The 24,618-nt window shown below is 41.2% G+C and overlaps 3 protein-coding genes across 3 annotated transcripts in view; 1 reads left to right on the top strand and 2 right to left on the bottom strand.

The window, feature by feature from the left end:
• The first annotated feature begins 4,259 nt into the window (after positions 1-4,259).
• Positions 4,260-7,852, top strand: cks2 (CDC28 protein kinase regulatory subunit 2). Its single transcript, XM_079666872.1, has 3 exons — positions 4,260-4,489; positions 5,325-5,452; positions 7,305-7,852. Exons 1-3 carry the CDS (start codon positions 4,431-4,433, stop codon positions 7,346-7,348), a joined length of 231 nt encoding a protein of 76 aa, XP_079522998.1. The 5' UTR covers positions 4,260-4,430; the 3' UTR covers positions 7,349-7,852.
• cimap1d (CIMAP1 family member D) lies at positions 7,332-10,421 on the bottom strand. Its single transcript, XM_079666884.1, has 4 exons — positions 10,217-10,421; positions 9,402-9,512; positions 8,858-8,971; positions 7,332-8,399 (listed from the first exon to the last, which is right to left on the bottom strand). Exons 1-4 carry the CDS (start codon positions 10,254-10,256, stop codon positions 7,912-7,914), a joined length of 753 nt encoding a protein of 250 aa, XP_079523010.1. The 5' UTR covers positions 10,257-10,421; the 3' UTR covers positions 7,332-7,911.
• A 3,069-nt stretch (positions 10,422-13,490) lies between these two features.
• cpamd8 (C3 and PZP like alpha-2-macroglobulin domain containing 8) overlaps positions 13,491-24,618 on the bottom strand; it is a 52,732-nt gene continuing 41,604 nt past the window's right edge. The window contains exons 37-44 of the mRNA XM_079688890.1: positions 24,435-24,522; positions 20,637-20,711; positions 20,371-20,476; positions 20,042-20,152; positions 19,750-19,962; positions 18,401-18,475; positions 15,279-15,480; positions 13,491-14,558 (exon numbers count right to left, since the gene is read on the bottom strand). Coding sequence (XP_079545016.1) covers position 14,558; positions 15,279-15,480; positions 18,401-18,475; positions 19,750-19,962; positions 20,042-20,152; positions 20,371-20,476; positions 20,637-20,711; positions 24,435-24,522 — 871 coding nt within the window. The 3' untranslated portion in view covers positions 13,491-14,557. The remainder of the gene's footprint in view (positions 14,559-15,278; positions 15,481-18,400; positions 18,476-19,749; positions 19,963-20,041; positions 20,153-20,370; positions 20,477-20,636; positions 20,712-24,434; positions 24,523-24,618) is intronic.

Raw genomic sequence — 24,618 nt, 5'->3', positions numbered from 1 at the left:
GTTATTGGTTATGTTCACATTCTTATTTGATTACATCCACTTGTCTAAGATGACAACAGAGACTTTCGACCCAAAACCAGCTGTTGACTTGTGGATGCAAGCAGCTAATCGCAGACTCAAGCAGAGAGAAAGTAGTAGGCCTACATCATCAGCTACCATGTCTGACAGAGAGGAAGACAGTGAGAAGAACAGTCAGGAGGGTAGTGATGACAGCTTGTAGGATTACTGGTCGTGCTAATGTTGTCTTGTGTTCACCTCTGCATGTGTGTTCTGTGTTCTGCACGTGTGTTCAGTGCCGTGTGTCTGGCAAATAAAGACCCCCTCAAAAGTTACGGTTTATTTAATTTTAAGGATGAGCACCAAGCAACATCTCCAGGTGCTCCTTTGAGAACCAGCGCAAAAAAGTGATGTGCACCCTTGTCTATGAGATAGACTTCTATCTTCTTCTACCGATGGAGCACACAGTTGTAAAATCTGCCTGTTTTCCACCCTTTGACCAACAGGGGGGTTTGTGTTCAAATGAAGCCCATGATGAAGCCTCATGAGATAAACCCTTTAGCGAGAACCAATTCAAGGCTCAAGGTTCTTTAGTTATGTCGATGAAAATGTTAGGTCACAGGCTTCTCCAACCGTGCAACACAATCATACAGATAAACAGAAAAAAAATAGTGCAAGTAAATATTAATAGGTCAATACTACAAAAAAAATAGTTTAAATTGGTTGGTAAGTTACATAAGGCTTCATATTGCCATCAACATTATGGATGAGGAAGCATATGAGATTCTGTGCAACCATTTCGTTGACGATAATTTTCTTTGACAATTGATCAGGGGAGAGCGCGAACGCAGTCCCCCACTACCACAAATAATGCAGTTGAGATTTCTACATTTGAGAAATTCATCTGGGTCAGCTTGGCCGGAGTGCAATGGCCGAGCCTCACCAAAGGAGAACCACCTTTGTGATCATGGTATCTCCCCTGCCAGGTAAGTATGATGTGTACACGACTGACACAGGCTAGTGATACACAGGAATACCATGCTAACTGATGGTGCAAAAAATGAAATTTCCAAATTCAAGACATATAAAGAATGAATACTATACATGACTGTAATATAGAAGACACACCATATTAACCATGGATGTAAGAACGATATTACCCCTCCTGTAGGCTACCCAGGCCCGGTGACACGATGGAATTAAGAGCTCAGACCCTCACTTATATAGAGATCGGAACATGTAATAAGTATAAATTAATAAAAGCATAAATGTAGGAATAAAAACATGAATAAATAAAGGGAAAAATATAGGAATAAATAGCATCCAGTGTTTTCAGATAGATTCAATCTGGGCTGTGGCTCAGCTGGAAAGCAGTTGACTCACAACCGCAGGGTCCCTGGTCCAACGAGTGGTCGACACGTTTTTATTTTATTTTATAAAAGCTACAGCTAAATTAGATAATGCAGTTAATAAATGTATTCTTTTATTAGGTTTAGCCTTCTTAGGCTACAACATGGTTAAATTTACGAATATTATTAAGGAACACAAATCCCTCTTTGCAATGTTTACCAGCCTCCTTAGGCTTTTCAATCACAATCATTAAAGTTGAATAAATACAATATTGTTAACATGAAAATATGATTGTATGTTCGTTGAAAAAAGGCGCATTTGCGTACCAACATTGAGAGAGAGAGAGAGAGAGAGAGAGAGAGAGAGGGAGTGAGAGAGAGAAGAGAGAGAAGGGGGAAGAGAAAAGAGAAAAGAGAGGAGAGAGAGAGAGAGAGAGAAAAAAAGAGAGAAAGAGAAAGAAAGAGAGAAAGAAAGATATTTGCGAGTTGCATAACTCAGGGCCGGCCCGTAGCACCGGCTTTTTAGGGCGCCAGATCTGGAGAGGCGCTGCGCTTGCAGCTCTGGGATGGAAAAAAACATTTTTGACCGTTGGGGCTCATCCTAATTTTCGGCCTTGATGTAACAACATTCATAATTAAATAAATGTAACACCCTTTTCACCCCGGTTAGACGTTTCATTTGCCCTGTACGATGGGCACTGTAAGTGATGAAAATGGGGGATGTTGGCTTATCTGGAACTCGCAGCTCACAGCCAAAGTTCGAGGGAGAGAGGGAGGGTGCACCGGTACCGGCGCTGTTGTTATTAGAATCTGGTGCTAGCTGCGGATATAAGAAGATGTTTCTACAATAATGTGGAGGGAGTGTCCTCTCCAGTCAGACTGAGAGGCTGATAACTACAGCTCAGTTAGGTAAAGGACTGAGTGTTTAGATAGTTCACTTTAGTCTAAGTTCAAACGGTTTGGTCATAATTTATGTAAACACATATTTCCAAGGCACGCCTTTATAATTATTGGGATAAACAGGTTTGAAATAATTTCAATGTATACTATAGGACAGTAACCAAAAATATCCTTTAAAACTGGAGAGATACAACAAAAATGCATATATGTTAAGGTAAAATAAGATATGAATGAACAACACAAATAAAATAAGTGACATTCATTTGTTATTGGCTATGGTAGGTTATTGGTTATGTTCACATTCTTATATGATTACATCCACTTGTCTAAGATGACAACAGAGACTTTCGACCCAAAACCAGCTGTTGACTTGTGGATGCAAGCAGCTAATCGCAGACTCAAGCAGAAAGAAAGTAGTAGGCCTACATCATCAACTACCATGTCTGACAGAGAGGAAGACAGTGAGAAGAACAGTCAGGAGGGTAGTGATGACAGCTTGTAGGATTACTGGTCGTGCTAATGTTGTCTTGTGTTCACCTCTGCATGTGTGTTCTGTGTTCTGCACGTGTGTTCAGTGCCGTGTGTCTGGCAAATAAAGACCCCCTCAAAAGTTACGGTTTATTTAATTTTAAGGATGAGCACCAAGCAACATCCCCAGGTGCTCCTTTGAGAACCAGGGCAAAAAAGTGATGTGGAGCCTTGTCTATGAGATAGACTTCTATCTTCTTCTACCGATAGAGCACACTGTTGAGATGTAAAATCTGCCTGTTTTCCACCCGTTGACCAACAGGGGGGTTTGTGTTCAAATGAAGCCCATGATGAAGCCTCATGAGATAAACCCTTTAGCGAGAACCAATTCAAGGCTCAAGGTTCTTTAGTTATGTCGATGAAAATGTTAGGTCACAGGCTTCTCCAACCGTGCAACACAATAATACAGAAAAATATAGTGCAAGTAAATATTAAAAAGTAAATACTAAAAGAAAAGTAGTTTAAATTGGTTGGTAAGCTACATAAGGCTTCATCTTGCCATCACCATTATGGAAGAGGAAGCACATGAGATTCTGTGCAAGCATTTCGTTGACGATATTTTTCTTTGACAATTGATCAGGGGAGAGCGCGAACGCAGTCCCCCACTACCACAAATAATGCAGTTGAGATTTCTACATTTGAGAAATTCATCTGGGTCAGCTTGGCCGGAGTGCAATGGCCGAGCCTCACCAAAGGAGAACCACCTTTGTGATCATGGTATCTCCCCTGCCAGGTAAGTATGATTTGTACACGACTGACACAGGTTAGTGATACACAGGAATACCATGCTAACTGATGGTGCAAAAAATGAAATTTCCAAATTCAAGAAATATAAAGAATGAATACAATACATGACTTTAATATAGAAAACACACTTGTGTACTAAGTCTGAACATTATTATTTGCTTTTTCAGTGAGAGAAATTCGACAATATCCCATCATGCAATGCGGTATCCAGAAAAACGAATCCAAAATTAAGTTTCATGTATTTTACTCCAAAAAGAAAATTTAAAAAATGGAGGTCGTCAATAAATCACATGCTTCTAATCAAACGTGTGTAATGCACAATTGAAATTCACGGGGAAATATTGTTTTATTTAGACTTTACAGTTTATTTTTATTATTATTTATTTATTTCCGGTTTCTTCCCGGTACCAGTCGAGAGAATAAAGCAGCGAAGAGCTCTTGTTAAACTCATTTTCGTTCTCAGAAAAATAGCTGGCAAAGTACCAGAAACATTTACAAATACATCAAATACCTTACCTCCAAACACCTGGTGCTGATTTTAACAATATGCCACACAACCAAAACGCAACATACAAGCCGAAATGTATCATTTTAATAAATTGTACGTGGAATTAAACATCAAACATTGCCTCTTCGTTAAAAGGTGACTGAGTGAAGCACTCATCTATCTTCTATAGGCGATCTTGTTAGATGGGAAGTACACGTGGTGCTGCCTTGACCAATCAGGTGAGTGTGGGGAACCGTTGGTGTTTGAATGTCTCCTGAAAACAGCGGCAGATGACAGCAGCTTGTTGCGCTCGCAAAAAATACTAGTTACTTTCTCTTTTCTTTCTTCAGTGAGCTAGCGTCTTCACTCCGCTTGAAAACTGCTTTTTGGGCTTCAGTTTTGTCTGCTATCATCAACTGAACATGTCGAAAAAACAAATTTACTATTCTGACAAGTACACCGATGAGGAGTTCGAGTACAGGTATGGTTAAAGATGCGTGGTTTGTCGTTAGCTAACGTTGTTTTCAAACGTCCGTTAACTAAAACTGAGTTACGTCGTTAGGTTAGCTTACTTAGCACGGCTCAATTCAACGTTAACGTGTGCTGACAACTTCATTTTGTATTGGGTTATAACGTTTAAGTCAGTATGGTATTTAACTAATTAACTAATACAACTCAAACACGCCTGCTAACTGCTTGTAAACGTCAACGTAAAGTTATTTTGAAAATGTCTATGAGATGACGTCATTGATGCTGCAATGTAAAAAAAGAAAATACCACATTTAACATGACTAGTTACGAGGCCTCTAACAACAACGTTATCTAATATAGATTCAAAGGTTTTATTGTTATATATACAGTAGCTACAGTGTAGTTATGGCAATGCAATTCTGACGTCCCAGGCTTCTCCAACAATAAAACAACAAGAAATAATGCAAGAAGAATGTTGCAAATGACCAATGTGCAGGTAAATGCGTAAGAAGTAAACTGGTAAATGCATAAGAAGTAAGCTATATTCATGTACAATTGAATAACATGAGATAAAAAACAGAATGAAATACTGTTCAAGGATAACATACTGCTTGTTTTTAGTAATAAATAAACATGTGAAATGCAAACAGATGAATGCTTGACAGTTATTAAGGAACTTAAGAGCTCAGGAGTTCAACAGTAGGGCCTGTGGGATAAACTGTCCCTGATACTGGTGGTCTTTGTATTGAAGATTCTGGACATTGTCTTCCTCAAGGTTTAGTTCACTTAATGTGTTTTCTGAGCCATAGTGGGTAATTCCTGACTGTTCCTTTATCTTTCCACAGACATGTGGTGCTTCCAAAGCAGCTGTCTAAACTGGTGCCCACCTCCCACCTGATGACAGAAGAGGAGTGGAGGGGACTGGGGGTGCAGCAGAGCCAGGGCTGGATTCACTACATGATCCACAAGCCAGGTAAGGGACGGGACGGGGGATTTGGGAACAACGTTTTTTATTTCTACAGGTTTTGTCTTAAAACAGTGCTCACAAGCCCACATGCACATTGACAAGGCTATTGCTTATTGTAATCATCCAATATATATTTTTTAATTGTTATTGATTAATGCATCAGTGTTTCTTAGGGTCAACAACACTAAATTCACAACTTAAAATGAAAGCGTTTAGTTTATTTAATAAAAGAGCACATGTTCAATGTGAAAGGTGACAGTAGATATAGATTAGTTGCAATTTGGTGCTATATATATTATATATATATATATATATATACACATACACACACAGCGCCCCTCCAAGACAATGGTAGGGGAAACACTGGGTTTAATTGTCATGACAATTGACTAAGTACAATTGCAATTAGGAAAAACAATAAAGTAAAGTTATATTATAAATATTAGTAGTAAGTAGAATTAAACAAATATATATTGAAAATATGTTAGTAATGCAACCGAGCTTTAACAATGCAAGGCATAAAGTTGTTAGTTACAGTGATGCAAATTAGTCGCTTTTCGGCGCCTCCCGCTTTTTTAACGCTGATTTGGGTGACTTGTGTAATTCGTGGAGAACCGAAGAGTTTTCGTTTTGGGGGGGGTCCGTCAGTCGACGGACGGACAACTTCTCACTTCAAAAAAGAAGAAGAAATCTAGATCGCAAAATAATTTATCAAGCGAGTGCCTGTTTTTCCTGGCCAAGGACAGGTTCATTGAACACAACACAACACGAGCGTAACGTGTCTTCACGTGGTTATGTCTCGTCTGAAAGGAGTAACGGAGAGCATCGGAACGCTGCTCCAGCTCTTCAAATATTGCAGTACCCATAAGGAGCCGTCCACATGCCGCAGTGTTTGCGAGGCTGTGTCTTTAGTTGTAAGCACAGTGGCGATCTGTTGTTATTAGCATCTGGTTAGCTAGCTATGCTAACGAATTTAAAGAGCTTTTCTACAACCAGGTGGAAGAGAGCTCTCTCCTGAGAGGCTCAAATAACCTCAGCTCAGTGAGGTTAAGGCACACCTTGATATGATCATTATAGTTATTAATGAGACATTAGAGACTCAATTATTAACAGGTATAAAATACTATATGACAGTAACAAAAAAAAGTTGTTAAAAATAAGAAGAATAGAGTTTGAAAGGGGAGTGATTTGTAAAATATCCAAAAAGAAAAATCTATCATTGTCAGATGGTATATTACGCTGTTTTTTTTCTGCTTCGTAGTTATAGTTCTCTCTTTTTTCTCCTTACCTGTGTTTGCATCACTGTAGTTAGTTGTTGGAACTGATTGAATACAAGAGATCAGAGACGAAATCCTCATTCCGTCCATTGTAATGTTCAGCTAAAGCAAATGCATTGTTTTATGGTACTTTCGGCAGTCTGAATACGTTTTATCAAAATGGATATTAACAATTTAACAGTATTATTATATATATATATTTTACCCTAACCCTTTGTCTTAGTTTCACTGCAGCTCCGCAATGAAAGAGTGCAGGGAAGTGCATAGATTGGATTTTGTATTTAAGACTGTATGTTTAGAAAGTACCTCCTTGTTTTGTGCAATTTGAAAAGCTGATGCCTTATTTTAACTCAGCTTAAGAGGGCATGTATAGTAAGGACTACATTTTCCACAATCCGTTACACTGCCACATGAGATCTCTTCATGACCATGTGGTGTAGAGGAAGGATTACAATAAACAGGAACTATCGTTACACATTTTTTACATCGGCATGTGAGTGCTGCATTAAGAAGAGAACTATCTCTGTGTACTGTACAGTATCTCATGCTGACAGATTCTCCTTCTTTGCTTTGTTCTCCAGAGCCACACATACTGCTTTTCAGAAGGCCTCTCCCAAAGGATTAAAATGGGAACCACCTCTAAATGCCTGCTATCATCTTTGCTGATTTGTATTGTATTTGAACCATACATCTCCTACAAACACATCTACATATGTTCTAATGTATAGTGTAGAAACCCTTAGTTGTGTTGTGTGTTTTTGTCCTTTCCAACTTCCTCAATTTTTAGAGGTAACGAGAGGCAACCTGATTCCACTGTGAGGGATAACCTTATAAACAATATGAAGGTGGGGTTTGCCTGTCAACTGTATATTTTAATACATTTTAAAAAATGTTTTCTGATGTCATTTTGTTATGATACAATTATTTACTGAGTATCCTACAGGCATAGGATTTCATTTTTCTCAAGCCCGCTTTTTATCCTAAAAGCTTTGTTTTTCCTGTTCTTTAAACTTATATTTGTTATGTACATAATATTATTTCTAGATATTCCAAATGTTGAAAGTGAGTCATGGTTGACTCAACACATTCTTTGTTGCTGAAAGAACAAAATTAAATGTACTTCTTCACATATGTTTGCTCATTTTTCTGCCAGATCACGTTGTTATGTTTCTTTCATTCTGAAGACGTTCAGTCAGAAACATAGACAACCAGTGGAGTAACAAACTCTGAGTGTCTGACGCCCAGGGAGAAGGCAGGGGCCCGGGCCTTGTGAACCGTCACTTTCTCTGGATTATAAGTTCCTGGTCCGGGTTTCTTGGTGGCATCTTTAGGTAAGCTGTGGCGTCCCAGCATGGAGTAGGCCGGCTGTCTGGGCAGATACACACTGGGGTCCGTGCTGTTGTATCTGCACGGCCCCGGGGTCTGGGCTAGATCCACTGACGGCCCTCCTGCGCTGTAACTACCTGACATCGTGTAGCTTGCGCTCGCCTGCTTGTTTGGGACCTGAGGGCCCATGAGAGGAGGGAGACAGTACTTGTTCGGAGCCGGTACTGGGTCCACGCTCCGGTAGTGCGTTCGGGAGCCCATAGTGTAGGAGGGGGGTCTGCGCTGCAGGTTGCATGGGGGGGTTTTCTCAGGGCTGTATGCTCCTGGGCCAGGTGTCTGGAAAAGCTCCTCTAGTGAACAGAAAAACAGTTTGTTATTACAAACATATGGTGGAGTGTGTTTAATTCGAGGGCTTCAGATTTACAGTTAGAACGGCTGACTCTGGATCTGTAGAGCAGTGTCCAAAACAAATGCCTTGTTCAAGGGTTCATCCTTTCAAAATGATGGAGCAGTTAGTTTGGTCTGCATCATTATACAACCCATGAATCAAAGACCATTATATTCTTTGAGAGAATACCTAAATATTGATATTGGTATACACTTACATTTTTGATAAACAAAAGTCAGTAATGTGGATGTTAAGGTAAATTATAAAATGAAAAGAACACTTGCCATGTTACAAGAAATCTACGACATTATCTTTCCTCAAATCAAAATATCAATATATTTCATAGCCCTAAAATGAGTTTGAAACAATGTGAATTCAGAATAAAAGTAATTTTACGTTGATATAAAGATGAACACTTACTCTGTGCCTTGGATCGGCCCAGCATGGAGTAAGCAGGCGTGCCGTCCCTCCCAAAGCGGGTGATTTTTGCATCAACGCGGTACTGCGGCCCTGGACTTGAGTCGACACAATACACTGCAAAATAAAAATAAAAACATTTATCATTGAATATATTATAAACTCTGTCAGCCTAGTTGTATCATGCATTGGTCTAAGAACGGATCCCATAACCGTTATGTGATGAATAACTATAGAATTGTGAGGTTTTGTCTCCCCCTACTGGCTCTCATTGTACATTACAACAATTAGGATGTTTACTCTGACTTGGCTACAGTTATGTATTTGAGTCATAGCTTAAAAAAGATAACATCCATTAGCTAAGTCCCCTCATACAAATGTCTGTTTCTAAAATTCTAATGTTACTGAGCTTTTGACAAGATCTATAGCTTTGGCCTCAATATTCTTACTGACACTAAAAGCATTTATTCACACATATTGAACGTTTTCTCTGCAGGTATGTAACATGATCATTTAAAAGTCAGAGAAAGACATTTTAAAAGCTCACTGGTGTCACTCATCCTGCCATGGAAGGAGTAGGCGGGGCTTGTGGACTTGGTGAAGTCATGGCCCATAAACCCAATGGTGGGAGGGAGCCCGTATCGCCCGGGGCCCGGCCCTACAGAGACATGGGGACACGTCAGCGAACCTCCTACACACACTATAACAATGTTGTTCATTAATGTCACCATTGTGCAGTCAAGAACATTCAAGTGGAAAAAACGTTTTGCCTAAAACTAGCTGGGCATCGGCCGCTTTTTGTGCCGTATAAAAGTAGTATATTTCAGCCGTACACTTTAAAATAAAAAAGTTGCATATTTATGGAATTTGATCAAACATGTAAACATTAGATAAACTTCAGTTAAGAAGTCCTAATGACCTGCATCATCATTCTGCTTAGAGTCATTCTCTTATCGTTGTAGGTTTGTCAGATAAACAGCCAGTGAACAGGATGCAGGCAGCATAGAGACACATCCCTGAGCTAAGTGTTACATCGGTAAACAACAACTTTAGTGACATGTGCACAAGCAGGGAAAGTGGAACAAAAATTCCTAGAAAGAGCGAGTCCAGGCAGGTCTGCAGACTGAGAAGTCCTCTGCTCAACTCGATGTCCCCCCTTCACATCATGAAGTAGCAAATGAGTAACTGGAATATAGATATGTGATGTCATCTTGCTGCTTTTACTGGGTATTGTTTCTCCCTTTATCTCTTCGTAGAAGTGACAGACACATACCAAATGATATTAAACATAGCTACTTATATATGCCTACAGTTCTACACACATGTTTTTACATAATCAGTAACTTCTATTAATGAACTTACCTTTTTCTCTTCCTGCTATTAGTGGGTATTTCTTCTCCATGTCTCTCTCTGTGGTTCCCTCAATGGATGCACTGCCACCAAAACATTCAGACAGAATGTCCGTCACGAAGCTAGTTTAAAAAGTCCTTTTTCTTTGCACCTTGCCACGGATAATCTGATCTGAAGCTAGCTGCATATTAGATAATGATTTTAGGAGTACCTCCATGTCAACCTTCACATATCGAAGTATTGTCCCTCCAGGAGTGGGGCCTCTCTGACGGTGAAACCCAGAACCCTGGATCCCCCACAATCAATCCCTAATTTCCTCTGAAACAAAGAGGAAACCTGAGCTCTTTAATAAATATCAGTGTCAACAGCAGAGCGGACTCTCCACTGGAAAGGGTTTGATCTATCTGTCCTCCCTTTGTCCACCTGGGGTGAATAGCCCTTCCTCCGCAGAGGGTGATGTATAGGTGCACTCAGCTGGTGCTCAGGAACAATGTCATCACTCCGATTCGCCCTCATGTAACGCTAGCTCTCCCTGCACTCCATGAAACCAAGATCCCCCTCTCCCTCCTCTCCCTTTTCACTCTTTCTGCTCATCGCACTGTGGAGAGGCGCAATATCACTCTTCAGCCATGCATGCAGTTGCCACGGAGACTGCTGCAGACATTTGGACCCCTGCACGGCTGGTGTTTGGTCACCGCAGGAACCAGGGTTTACTTTTAGACTGGAGGGGGTGAATCCTACTGCATCGTCTCAGGACTGTGTCTTTATTAGCAGCAGCATAAGAGATTCTCCCCTCGGGTCTATGCACATACAGTCACACACTATAGCCACATAAACACAACAAACACATTTAATAAAACTACCAATCAAATATGGAAGTAGAAGAACAAGTCGTCTTGCACCATCAAAAGCCAAATATGATCAAATTATTCCTCAAGAATATATAAAATACTTCTACAAATAAATAGTAATTCATGATAAATACAAGTAATTGTCTGAAAAGACTTTAAATTAAATATGTATGTATCCTGCATCAGCTTGGGTATAGTCTTCAAACTTCTGCATTACATTTGACCTTAAAGGGGTTCTATTATTCTCTTGTTTAGGTTCATTTGTGTATTTTGTGCTTCACTTATGGCTGGATGTACGGGGTCGGGGTGTATTCGTAATATTTCCTGGTTTGAAAATGCATACTGTGTTTTTCTCCCTCAAATGTGAACCCTTTGGAATTACCTGGATTTCTGCATAAGCTGGTCATAAAATGGAGGAAGCCACTGCTGTCCAGAAAAAACATTGCTGCACGTTTGAAGTTTGCCAAAGAGCACCTGGATGTTCCACAGCACTACTGGCAAAATATTCTCTGGACAGATGAAACCAAAGTTGAGTTGTTTGGAAGGAACACACAACGCTATGTGTGGAGAAAAAAAGGCACAGCACACCAACATCAAAACCTCATCCCAACTGTGAAGTACGGTGGAGGGAGCATCATGGTTTGGGGGCTGCTTTGCTGCCTCAGGGCCCGGACAGATTGCCATCATCGACGGAAAAATGAATTCTCAAGTTTATCAAGACATTTTGCTGGAGAACTTAAGACCATCTGTCCACCAATTGAAGCTCAACAGAAGATGGGTGATGCAACAGGACAACGACCCAAAGCACAGAAGCAAATCAACAACAGAATGGCTTCAACAGAAGAAAATAGGCCTTCTGGAGTGGCCCAGTCAGAGTCCTGACCTCAACCCAATTGAGATGCTGTGGCATGAGCTCAAGAGAGCGATTCACACCAGACATCCCAAGAATATTGCTGAACTGAAACACTTTTGTAAAGACGAGGAATGGTCCAAAATTCCTCCTGACCGTTGTGCAGGTCTGATATGCAACTATAGGAAACGTTTGGTTGAGGTTATTGCTGCCAAAGGAGGGTCCACCAGTTATTAAATCCAAGGGTTCACTTTTTCCACCCTGCACTGTGAATGTTTACATGGTGTGTTCAATAAAAACATATAATTGTTTGTGTGGTTTTAGCTTAAGCAGACTGTGTTTGTCTATTGTTGTGACTTAGATAAAGATCAGAACACATTTTATGACCAATTTATGCAGAAAAGGTAGTTCCAAAGAGTTCACATAAGATGCAGAGGAAAGTGCAGCAGACTGACCAGTGACAGGCCGAGTATACCTTTATCGTCAGTCATTGAATTTTCATCACACGGCCCTCTTTTTTTACCTTCACCTTAAAGGTCAGACTGATCCCCCAGATGCAGTTACAGTTGAGCCCTCTTTGATCTCCTCTAATCCGAGTGATGATTTGTAGTTTAGGATTTGAAGGACTCATTTCCAGGCCCGATCAGCCACAGGAACCAAGAGGGTTCGACAAGTGACACGTGGAGAACACAAACATTAAACTTTAACAGGCTCTAACTCTCTCCTGGCTGCTGCTTTGGAAACCTGAATCTGTCGTTAGCAGCTACAAAAACACATTTAGTTCGGAGCACGTCGACCTGGAGATGTGGGTATGATCTGATACACACATGTACATGCTCTCTGTCTCCAACACAGAAGCCTGGCAGGGTCACAGTCAGCCTATCAAAGCAGCCGTAATACAGCTCACTGCTCTGACAGGAAATCATCTCCAGACTTAACTAGCCTTTCAAAGGAAATGGAGCGACGCAGCTTTCTGCTAGTGCATCAAATACATGTATGTGCTCAGAGGTGGAACAAGTACCCAGGTCCTTTAAGTACAACTACAAATACTGTGGTCTTAAGAGTTATTATTAGAAAAAATATTCACTTAAGATTATTATTATTCAATTTTTATCACCAGCATGTCATCTTTTAATGTTGTATTTTGTCAATTTAAAATACAAATGCTGTGTTTATTAGTAGTACACCACTGCATCATGTTATATAAGCACGTTATGGGTTTTTATTACGTATGAAGTTATATATATAAATAATAAATAATTATGTTTTGAAGTAAAAGGTGCCATATTTGCCTCCAAAATGTAGTGGGATAGAAACATTTGTAGCATATAATGGAAATACTCGAGTCAAGTATGTCAGAATAGTATTTAAATATGAATACTTGAGTAAATGTGCTTAGTTAAACTTCCACTGACTGAGCTGGTTAAACAAAGTAGTACACACTTTAAAGGAGGAATAGGTTCGCAACCATGTGCAAAAGTCACATCATAAACTCAGGTGCCACATAATAATGACTGAAAACATGAGTAAATACATTATTTCTATTACCATGACATTCATACTAAAAACTCAAATAAACCACAGCTTTGGATTGTATACAAATTTTATTCTCGTTTGTCTTAAAAAGCACATTTTTGTTATGAATCGGGGCTACATTTAATCAAATTTGGTAAATTGACAGAGATTCAAAACTTCATTCTTGATTTCTTTTTTAAGTTGATTGCTTCACGAATCAAAATTGAACAAAAACAAAATAGCTTATGAACTGTACAATCAAATCTCAAGGTAGAAAGAGAGAGTGACTTGAGAGTAAATGTTGATGGTGTCTGCGTACGACCAGTTTGTGTCGCACAGAGGCTTTGTGTCATGTCTCCTTCTCTGTCTTAATGTGTCGATCTGTGCTGCGCTGTATGACAAAGGCAAGAAGCCCAAACTAATCTTTAAACTGAAAAACATTTGAGCTTATGTTTCGGTGAAGCATATGGTTAGCATATGTCTTCTTCCAGCAGGATACCAGCACAGGAATTTCATCAAACATTTCAATAATTGGGTTAAAGCTTGCTATGGAAGAAGGTAAAAGCCTTTGACAGCACATCTCTTTTGAATGTAGGGCAGAGAGTATGGGAGGGGCGTTGACAATAGAATATAATAAAAATGATATGACATCTAGCTAAAAATAAATACCACAGATAGAAAATATAACAAAATATGTTTTGCTTAAAGTCAGGTGTAATTACAAACATAAATACTTGATTATTTATTCTAGTGATTATAATGGCAGTACAGTGAATAACAAAGATGCTATGGTGCCTATTGGTGACCAGGAGTCTGCAGGAAGAACAACAACAGTCTGGAGGACACTAACACACACACACACACACACACACACACACACACACACACACACACACACACACACACACACACACACACACACACACACACACACACACACACACACACACACACACACACACACACACACACACACACACACACACACACACACACACACACACACACACACCAGACTCCATTGTCTCTTCCTCTCAGGCTGCACCCGTCCCAAGTCTCTCTTCTCTTTCCATTCACTAGCATATTCACAAATAATGTACAATTTGGAGGCGAGTATGGCTTCGCTCAGTCAGCGTCTCTGTGGACGAAAAGAAAACAGGACAAACTGTATTATGACATCATCTAAGACACTTACACAAACTGTATACAGTTCAATCTAACAGACTTCTTTGTGCAGATGTGAGCGTCCTTAACAACGGTCAATAAGTGGTCTGTCTGTTCTGGATGAACAACGTGTCACATGTTCTGAATTGACCAATCAGAATAGAGTATTCAACTAAACCATGTAATAATATGTTATTTCTTTTTTTTTTATTATTACTGCCACATTTTATTCCATATTTTATTCCATTCTATTTCTATGTAAATACTACTTTATTTTACTATATTTTTTATAATGTTTTTAAATGCTATTATAGTTCTCTATCTGTGTTTTTAAATTTGTTTTACTTTTACATCAAGCCAAATTCCTCGTAAGTGTCAACCTACCTGGTGATAAACTTGTTTCTGATTCGGATTATTTCCCTGAACAATATCAACCTGTTAAAACCACCTGTGGATATTATTATTTACTGTTTGAAGGAATAAGATCGGGCTATAGACAGGATAGACATCTCGGGAAATGTTAAGGGAAAGATATTTGCCTTTTACATGATACTTTGACAGAAAGAAACAGAAAGAAATGCAATAATAAAACCACTGTTACACTTTTAAATTCAAATAAAACACATGAAAAACATAACTGAGATCCAGAAAGCCTGATTACATTCATTTTTTAAATAAATAGAGCATCTCCTACCATCGCTCAGGGGTGTTTTTTATGTCCAGTGTGGGTAGCTGGGTGTCTGCCGACAGGAGAACCTTCTGCTCTACGTCCGCCCCCCCGTCAGGAAGGTCAAACTGGTCTCCTCCATCTGCATCAGCGAGGAAATGGTCCGAGTCCTGGTCGTATTCGTAGGAGTAGTAGGACACCTCTGCCATGGACCCCTGCTCCTCTTCACCTGCACAGATCAGATTGAGATTGAGACACAGAACATGTCAAAATCCGGCCTTTACATGGTAGCCGTTCAAAGTGTTAATAAATATCTGTTATACAATGACTATAGTTGCATTCAGAGTAAATAACGGGACGTCATGGATACATAAAGGTACCCTGATGTTAGTGAAAGCTCGTGGAGGGATGTTGTTGCATATAGGTCTGTCTGTTCTCACACATATGCACAAGAACGTACATGCATGAGAATGATCCAATGCACATTCCTGTTGAATAGTTTTATTCTGTTCCACTGATCTGCAGGTGGCGATAACACGCAAAGAAATAAAAGAATGGAGGGAGAAGAAGGCCGTTACAGTAAAAAGGTTTCAACTTTTTAAGGGAAAACATGCTTTTTAGATATTTTATGAAGTAGGAAACGCATACAGCATGTTTTGTAGACCTCCATATTCTTTAACACTTGATGTAAACTTAGCTTGCACCTTTAACATCTGAAGCTCTTGCAGCAGTACACCGTCACAAACAGTAGGGGTCCCTCTATGCTTAACATTTAGTTTTCTCACAAAGCATGATACCTTAGACATGTTTTTCTTTTAATGTTTATTAACTATAGGTCCACTATAATCATATCTTCAACTTGTGTTATCTTGCACTTTATGGTAAAGTCCAAACACACTCAAAAAAAGAATATGCACACATTTGATTCTTGCATAGAAAGTGACTCCAGCGCTTGCATATGTAGGATAACTGTCTGTGTATCTATATAATGTCCTCTGGTAGAAGTTCACTAATAAGACAAGTCTGCACAGGGACGCTAATTCCAGAGCTCCAGCTTCCTCCTCTGTTCCAGTGGAAAGTGTCAGATCGTTGGCACAGGCCTTCACCTTTTACACTCTCAGTGCACTTAGCGGGCATGTCGTCAACAATCTAATGGTTTACAATGACTGTGTTTCGACAGTACTTATTCAATCTAATCACCCCTGGGTTATCTTATTGAGGTGAGAGTGCGTCTGTGTAGGAGAACGTGCCTGTGAGCAAGCAATGTGTGTGTGTGTGTGTGTGTGTGTGTGTGTGTGTGTGTGTGTGTGTGTGTGTGTGTGTGTGTGTGTGTGTGTGTGTGTGTGTGTGTGTGTGTGATATATATGTATATGTGTGTTAGTTCATAACAGCATTCCTGTGGTGAGTGTGAAGCGTTTTTGTACTATGGAGACCTTTGACTGAGAGCAGCTTTGTGAGGTTCTGCTAACAGGAGCTGCAGGCTGGGAAACAAGTCAGTGCAGGCTGTGCCACATATCACCGACACACACACACACACACACACCGACACACAGACACCGACACACCGACACACACCGACAGACAGACACACACACACACACACACACACACACACACACACACACACACACACACACACACACACACACACACCCCCACCCACACACACACACCCCCACCCACCCACACACCCACCCACACACACACACACACACACACACACACACACACACACACACACACACACACACACACACACACACACACACACACACACACACACACACACACACACACACACACACCCCTTAATGTTCAGAAACAGCTCACATATCACCCTCACACACACAGCGTGCATGTACAGTACGCACTCTTCTGCTACTTGTGAATGACCGCAGTGGCTTTCTTGTGTTTTTGTTGGCAAGTGCACCACAGCTACATCCTCCCTCCACACGCAGACAAACATCCTATCAGGAATTCTCTGGCTGCCTCTGTGGAAGTGGCAGCTGATCTTCATGGCAGAGCTACAATCGAGCCTGCAGTGTGAAAGCCATCCACCTATTTATCACAGCGATCGCAGACATGATGTGGTGGCAGGGGAATGTGCTGCCACACACCCCACCTACGTATCTACTTTCTTCTCATCCTGCCTCTCATTTTACTTTTTTCTTTCATCTTGTTTCCCGCTCATCAATCTTTGACTATCTCTCCCCCCCCTTCTGTTCACACCCCCACACACACACCCTTTCATCTCTTTGTCTCAATTTTTCTTCTTTCTGCCCTTGTGGACGAAACACACACACACACACACACACACACCACACACACACGTCTGAAGTCTCAACTTTCTTCATTTACATTTACCAGACACAGATTCCCAGATTGACTTTTGATGGATGCAGAATAAGATAAGATTTGGAGAAGAAAAAGAGAGCAGATATGCTGACATGCTTCTGACTCTTAGGGCGGATTCACACCTAAAGGTCCGGTTCCTGAATCAAACAAGCAAAGATTAAATATTGGTTCAATTTCCCAACTGGTTCGGTCCGCCTTCACCAAGGCTATAAATCAATTGGTCTAGATAGAAAATGTAATGTTGGTGGAAATGTCTTTTGATTATTGGTCATACAGTTGGATCCTCGTAAGACTAACTGTGTTTTCCTAAGCTGAGAAAGATTGCTCTCAGTCAGCTAGCTAACTTTCTCTCAACCATGCTTTAATTCTACACTTGAGGATTGAAGGACCTTAGACTGCGCTAGCTAATTAGTGTCTTATTTGTGGTCTGATAAACAGAAAATTCATTAAATGTTTAGCCAATTAAGATACACATAAATGATACCCTTACTGTGACTGATTCAGGAAGTGTTCACACAAGAAATAAGGAGGACCAGAGTTCACTTAAAGGGGTCCAAACGGCTCTTTTGAGGGCGGAGTAGGGACAGTTTGTTTAGTTCACACAGGAGAACGGATCCAAATTAACTCCACCACGGGGGTACATATCTTCCTGGTTTTGGTTTAACAAGGCTGCTACGAATGTCCAGTTTAGAACATGTGTATTATCCCCCATAGTGGGCATAGAGATAGAGGGGAGATAGACGGTAATGCAAAGCTGTGTATGAGTAGGGGAAAGGTGTGTTTGATGAAGTTACCTGTGTGTACAGGCACTGAAGGCAGCTCAGTTTCCTGGGTTACTATTGGCTGCCTGTCCTCCACCGTGGCCTCCACTGGAAATACAAACACACACACACACACGTTAGATGATTCACATTTATGTGGCTGCCGCAGCCACTAAATAAACTAGTAAATAATTCAACAGAGTTTCAGTGTTGCATAATGTAAATACTGTCCAAAAGCATTATCCCCCCCACTGAGCAACACTTTACTGGCAAAACAATCATGTACACTCAGTCCCAACAAGATTAAAATGTTTCCAAAAATAGCAGGGGCTAAACTGTGGTCAGAGGGGCCGTGTGTGGAAACAAATTGTATCTTTCTCCTTTTCAAAACAGGGAAACGGTGGCATGAATCTCCCCCATGCAACCATACACAAACAAACAAGGTCGGGGCGCTCTAAACAAACATATGATTCTTTTGATGTTCTGCAGCATGAACTACTTGGCACAAACCGAGGACTTTTCCCACCAAAGTTTTGTCTATTCCTTTTTTTCCAATCTGCTCCACAACATGAAGGCTGCTTTGTTGTTGGGCTGTGCGTCGGAAAGGAATGTGACAAGGATTTCAAAGGGCTGGACAAAAGCACTCTGTCATTTGGAGAGAGCCCTGTAATACAGCAGAGAGCGAAAAGAGGGTGGGGGGGGGGGGGCGGGTAGCTCTCCTCAGAAAACTCATCCAGTAATCAGCTCAACACCTGAACAGCTGTTTCTACCGCTCAGACCACGGCACACACAAAAGACACACATGTGTGCACTGTGCACAATGGACAAGCGGGCGGACGATCGCGGACACACGATCGCGGACACACACACACACACACACACACACACACACACACACACACACACACACACACACACACACACACACACACACACACACACACACACACACACACACACACACACACACACACACACACACACACACACACACACACACACACACACACACACACACACACACACACACACACACACACACAAATAACAACTTAAAGGTCCAGTGTGTAATTTTAGCCATACCCATTGATTCAAAAATGTATGTCATAATCATAATTTTGTTTTTATTAGTGTTCCATGCTGGCCCCTCTTTCCACGAATGTAGCTATTGTATGTAGTCGGCTAATCATGTAAGAAGATGACACCTGATTATCCATCATGCTTTCTTAACTCCAATTAATTGACGGTTTCTGCAACTGGCAGACCTATTTTGAATAATTTAAAGAAGCTTAGATATCGGTGGAGATCCAGGGGTCTGGAACCAGGTGAGTGATTGAGGGAGACTGCCTAGTTGTGAGGTTGTGTGATAAGAGAGCTCTTACTCAGAGGACACTGGGACAGGGGGACCTGCTTGATGCGTGTCCCGTTTCGACAGGCAAACACCTCCATCTGACACTGGTTCTGATAGAGCTGTCCGTCCGACCCACACACCGGCTCTCCGTCGTACCCGCAGTCTCTGTAGCAAGTGCAGCGCTCAAACTGCTCTTCCTCCGGGCAGCCAAACACATTGTTGCACTGGTTTGCCTGCACAAAACCTGATGGAAAAAAGTGTTTTTAAGACACTGATGAAAGTGGGGTGTCCATGAATCATTCAGTGTGTAGCATGTGTCTCACCTATCCACTGATTGGTTGAACTTTCCACCTCATTGCATGTGGGCCCGTCACACAGCTCCCGAGCTAGCGGGCTGCTCTCGCTAACGTTGTAGAACCGGGTGGCTTCAAAGGCTGCATGAAAAGCACAGACCCACACCAGCACATTCACACATACACACACACACAAAACAATGATGACACTTACCAACACTATAGGTCATAAACTTGAAAAGAAAATCCAATTTCCACGAGAAAAAGAAGCCACTTCATAAATCACCGGTGAGTTAGACAGTGTTCCTGCTCTGTAACTCTTTAAAGAGCAGCACTTAAAATATTCATCAGAGACACACCTGGTTCGTAGTAGTCATAGATCTTGACCGGAACAGGCGCTGTCTTGCCCACAATGTACTCCCTGACAGCTTGAAAGGCCACACACGTCATGCATTGGCTGGGGATCTGAGAAGGGTAACATAGCACAGGATAAAATACTTAGAAAAACTTCCACAAGCACAATGTGCACAAAAATACAATTTTAACAAACAATATTCTCCCCAAACCTGTGCAAAGAAAGGTATCTCCACACATACAGCGTTCTTTTAAATGCCCAACAACTCACCTCATCAAAGTAGAACAACACTTTTCTTCCACTCAGCTCGTATCTCTTCAGACCCACTCGCTTGTCCATCAGCAGCTGTGGAGAAAGACACAATTAAATGTAGGCTCAGTAAAACCAACACCACTGGATAGGAAATATTTGTCCTTATACTTCTGTGGTCCTTCTCAGTAGTTTATAGAGTTACCCTGTGGAAACAAGATTCAAACGTAACTTTTTGAAGGCACCACTCATCCATTAGTATAAAATAAGACTTAAAGGGGCCCTATTATGATTTTTGGGGTTTCCCTTTCCTGTAGTGTGTTATATAGGTTTGTGTGCATGTAAATAGTCTAAAGGCTAAAATACAAAAGAGGGAGTTTCTCTCCCACACACTCCCCTCCCCGTCGGAAATGCCTCCATTGGACTCCTTTGTTTTCTTCTGTAAATAGTGACATCACTATGTAACACTCGTGCATCTATGGGCTAGCGCTCCTACAGTTTGGACGTGATAGGCTAAGGGGCGGGACATCTCTAAGCGGTTGACAAATGATAACCGGCCAGCTAACCAATCAGAGCAGACTGGGCTCTGGTTTCAGACGAAGGGTGAAAAGAGGTGCAGCAGCACAGGCAGTATGAGAACAACTTCTAAACCGCCCCTCTTCAACAATGTTTCCACATCACAATGATATTCATACTCTAGCGTTGCTATGGGATGCGACTAAGATATTACATTTGTGAATAAAAAGCACATGGCTTAGAGTTAAACCAGATCAACATTTCAACATTTGATTCTAACATCTATGGACTACTATTGGTCATGGACATAAAAATCGATTTAAAAAGTAATCAGCACCGGACAGCTCCGTCTCATGCTAAACAAGTTTTTATTTGTTATCATCTTTATTTAATGTCATGCTTCCCAACACATGGTATTGCTTTTAATCTATTTTCCACACATTTACAGAGCCGGAAACACAACTGATGTGTTCGATATAATGTATATGTGTGTTTGGTGTGTATGTGGATGTATTAATGTGAGTGTTAGCCTTATATAAACATAAACAGCTGAAGTGAATTGAATCAGAGATGTGATTTCTTAGCCTAGACGAACACTGATCAAACTGCAGTCAGTCATTGGGAATGTTTTAGCTGAACTGAACGATTCAAATAAGCAGTGATTTTCACAATGTATACTTCTAGTATAGTGCACCTAAAACCCCATCGTCAAGAGTCCACATGGTCTGCATTTGAATCCACAACTGGAATGCAAACCATATGCACTCTACCATGACACGACTGCAGGGTGGAAAATGTAAAAGGTTACCAATCATGGACTCTGCCAGTTGAAATCAACAAGAGATCCTAGTTTTCCTCTTGGACATGTGATCAGTTTTATATCCTCTGGAGATTTAGTGAACCTTGTGCATAATATATAGTTCTGTCATAGATGCATTAGATTAGAACATCTGAGTTTATGAATGAGTAATGGGGAAGCTGTTTACTACAAATGTGAGTGTGTGCATAGAGAGCCAGCAGACTTCATTCCCCCCACGGGAGATTTTTCATTCTGTCAAAGGTGGCAGCCTCTGGACAGCAGGGGTTTATGAGGTGCTCAGCCTGAGCTGGCGCCACCGAGACACTGACACACACACACTCTCTCTCTCTCTCTCTCCTACACACACTACACAATTGGTCTCTGTGTTTACCAAAGCGTTGTTTGTCTATCTAGCAACTAAACATTGCCAATGAACTCCCATAGCTCTAATGTTATATCCACAGTGTGTTCTGGGTCGTTACACAAAGCTCATTATATTGGGTGATAAGAGCCCGTGGCTGTGGAAGCTGCCGGTCAGTCACCGTCTAATCCTTCACGACTGCAGCTTCCACGAGAGCAACTAGACATGACTGCAGAAGCCAAGCTTGCCACCATAAATTGAGGAATGTAAGTGGCAGTCGGGCAGGCAGCAGTAAAAGCCTGAGGGAGGCCAGCAGGGGTGTAAACTGAGTTTGTTAGCCACTACAACACAGGTCAGCCTCAACGGACACACTCATAGGACTTCAGTGTGTGTGTGTGTGTGTGTGTGTGTGTGTGTGTGTGTGTGTGTGTGTGTGTGTGTGTGTGTGTGTGTGTGTGTGTGTGTGTGTGTGTGTGTGTGTGTGTGTGTGTGTGTGTGTGTGTGTGTGTGTGTGTGTGTGTTTAACATCTCCCCAGGTAGCCAGAGAGGTGGCTCTTTTAGAGGTGGAAGCCTGCAGACTAAGGCCCAATAACTGTGTAGTAATGAGGGAAAGACTCCTGATGGGTGGCTGGGGAGCTGACCTGGATCCAGCCCTTAATTTAATCATCACCTACTCTCGCTCTCGATTAGTAAACCCATAGCACAAAACCCCAATCCATCCAACATCTTTTAACAATAACAGATACTCGATTATCTGTCTTTTCCCTCCGTTATTTGTAACAATCCGAGGTTTCTCTGGAGTCTGAACCTCACAAGGCCTAAAAGAGGTGCCTGTGCCCGATGGCCTCTGACCCTGAGACATACGGGTCTACGGGGTCTGAGCCGGTCTTTCTCTTATCATACCTAGAAAAACCACCATGAAAAGGACCCTCACCTTAATGATTTAGCATACAACACTCAGACATACACAGAGTCCCACATGTGTGTTACATGCAGGATGTGTGCTACATAAGATGAACACAAAACAGAGATATTAAAGCCTAAACTCAACTAAAATGATATATTTGTGGTCATTGACACCGTAGTGTTCAGTTTTCTTTCAGAAGATATAATACGTTGAGTATGTTGTTCTTTTGAAATACACCAATTATCAATATTATCGCTTGTCACATTATTCCCTTTGCCAAGGAGGTCATGTTTATGCATCTCGGAAACAGATATTATTTGTCCCTTTTGAAGGTAGTCTTTTATTAATCGTCTTAAAACAATGGATATTATATCAGGGAATCATTCATTCCTGCTCTGAACATACAGGTACATGATACCTGCCAGTGTATCACAGGAAAAATAGGAAAAACTCCTCGAAAAATATACTTAAGATATGAAAAAAATATCGATATTTACAGTATGTGTGCGTTTGTTTTTGCATGTGCTTTAAGAGATGCTTCCTGTGTGGGTGTGAATGTGTACATAGAGCCTGGGGTTTGCAGAGGAAACAGGAAGAGTCTGATGCATTCCATGACATACTATTTTTTTGTGAAATTGCCTCCAGATGTGCATCTGTTTCTGTTTCCACCTGCCTTACAGTTCGGGAACTTACCTGACATGTGCCCTGCCTGTTTAGCAGTCTGTGAGCCACTGTGACGATAGGCATTGTGTATCGATGACCCCGTGTCAGAGACGGTTTAAAACATGGACATAGTCTAGGTCACTTATAGGCTGAAGTTTGTCAATGGAGCTAAGGTAAGCCCAGAAGAAGCTGCAGAGCAAACAAACCCACCTGTTACTCAAAGTAGCCACACTTTTAATTTAGCAAAACTTCAAGCCTTAATATAATTTAACCGCCTGATTGTTGATTTAAAAGATCACCCCCCGTAAAGATGTCACGAACGTGGGTAAATCAGCTATAGAGCCATATAACATTTTGTTATCAGGCTTTTATCATGTGTATTTCTGCTTTAATGCTGGGCGTTTTTAACATGGGGGTCTTTGGGGATTGATTTGTTTTTGGAGCCAACCTCAAGTGGCAATTCGAGGAACTGCAGTTTTTGACCCATCTATCTCTTGGTTGGTGTATTTTCTGAAATGATCTCTAGAACTTTGGCAAAGTGTGCACATGTATATTACTGTGATTACTACGTACCCTCTCTAGACTCTCAATATCTGCTCGGAAACCGGAAATCATGGGAACTTCGATGACGGCCATGTTGGACGATCCTGAGTGGAGCCACCTGCACAGAGAGTGGAGTTCAGGATGAAAATGGGGGATTGTCAGAAGCAGCGCTGTGCATATGTGCCAGCGTCTTCTCTTTCATGTAGTGTGTGTG

Source organism: Notothenia rossii (genome assembly GCF_949606895.1).
Source record: "Notothenia rossii genome assembly, chromosome: 1".
Classification (NCBI taxonomy): Eukaryota; Metazoa; Chordata; class Actinopteri; order Perciformes; family Nototheniidae; genus Notothenia; species Notothenia rossii.
The sequence above is the reverse complement of the archived record's forward strand: the minus strand, read 5'-3'. Positions and strand labels throughout refer to the sequence as shown.

Excerpts from the sequence above, each read along its gene's own strand:
- cks2 (XM_079666872.1), top strand. The coding sequence starts at position 4,431 with ATGTCGAAAAAACAAATTTACTATTCTGACAAGTACACCGATGAGGAG. Across the intron at positions 4,490-5,324 it reads GATGAGGAGTTCGAGTACAG|ACATGTGGTGCTTCCAAAGC; the intron begins GTATGGTTAAAG and ends ATCTTTCCACAG. Across the intron at positions 5,453-7,304 it reads CTACATGATCCACAAGCCAG|AGCCACACATACTGCTTTTC; the intron begins GTAAGGGACGGG and ends TTTGTTCTCCAG.
- cimap1d (XM_079666884.1), bottom strand. The coding sequence starts at position 10,256 with ATGGAGAAGAAATACCCACTAATAGCAGGAAGAGAAAAAG. Across the intron at positions 9,513-10,216 it reads AATAGCAGGAAGAGAAAAAG|GGCCGGGCCCCGGGCGATAC; the intron begins GTAAGTTCATTA and ends ATGTCTCTGTAG. Across the intron at positions 8,972-9,401 it reads TGGCAGGATGAGTGACACCA|TGTATTGTGTCGACTCAAGT; the intron begins GTGAGCTTTTAA and ends TTTATTTTGCAG.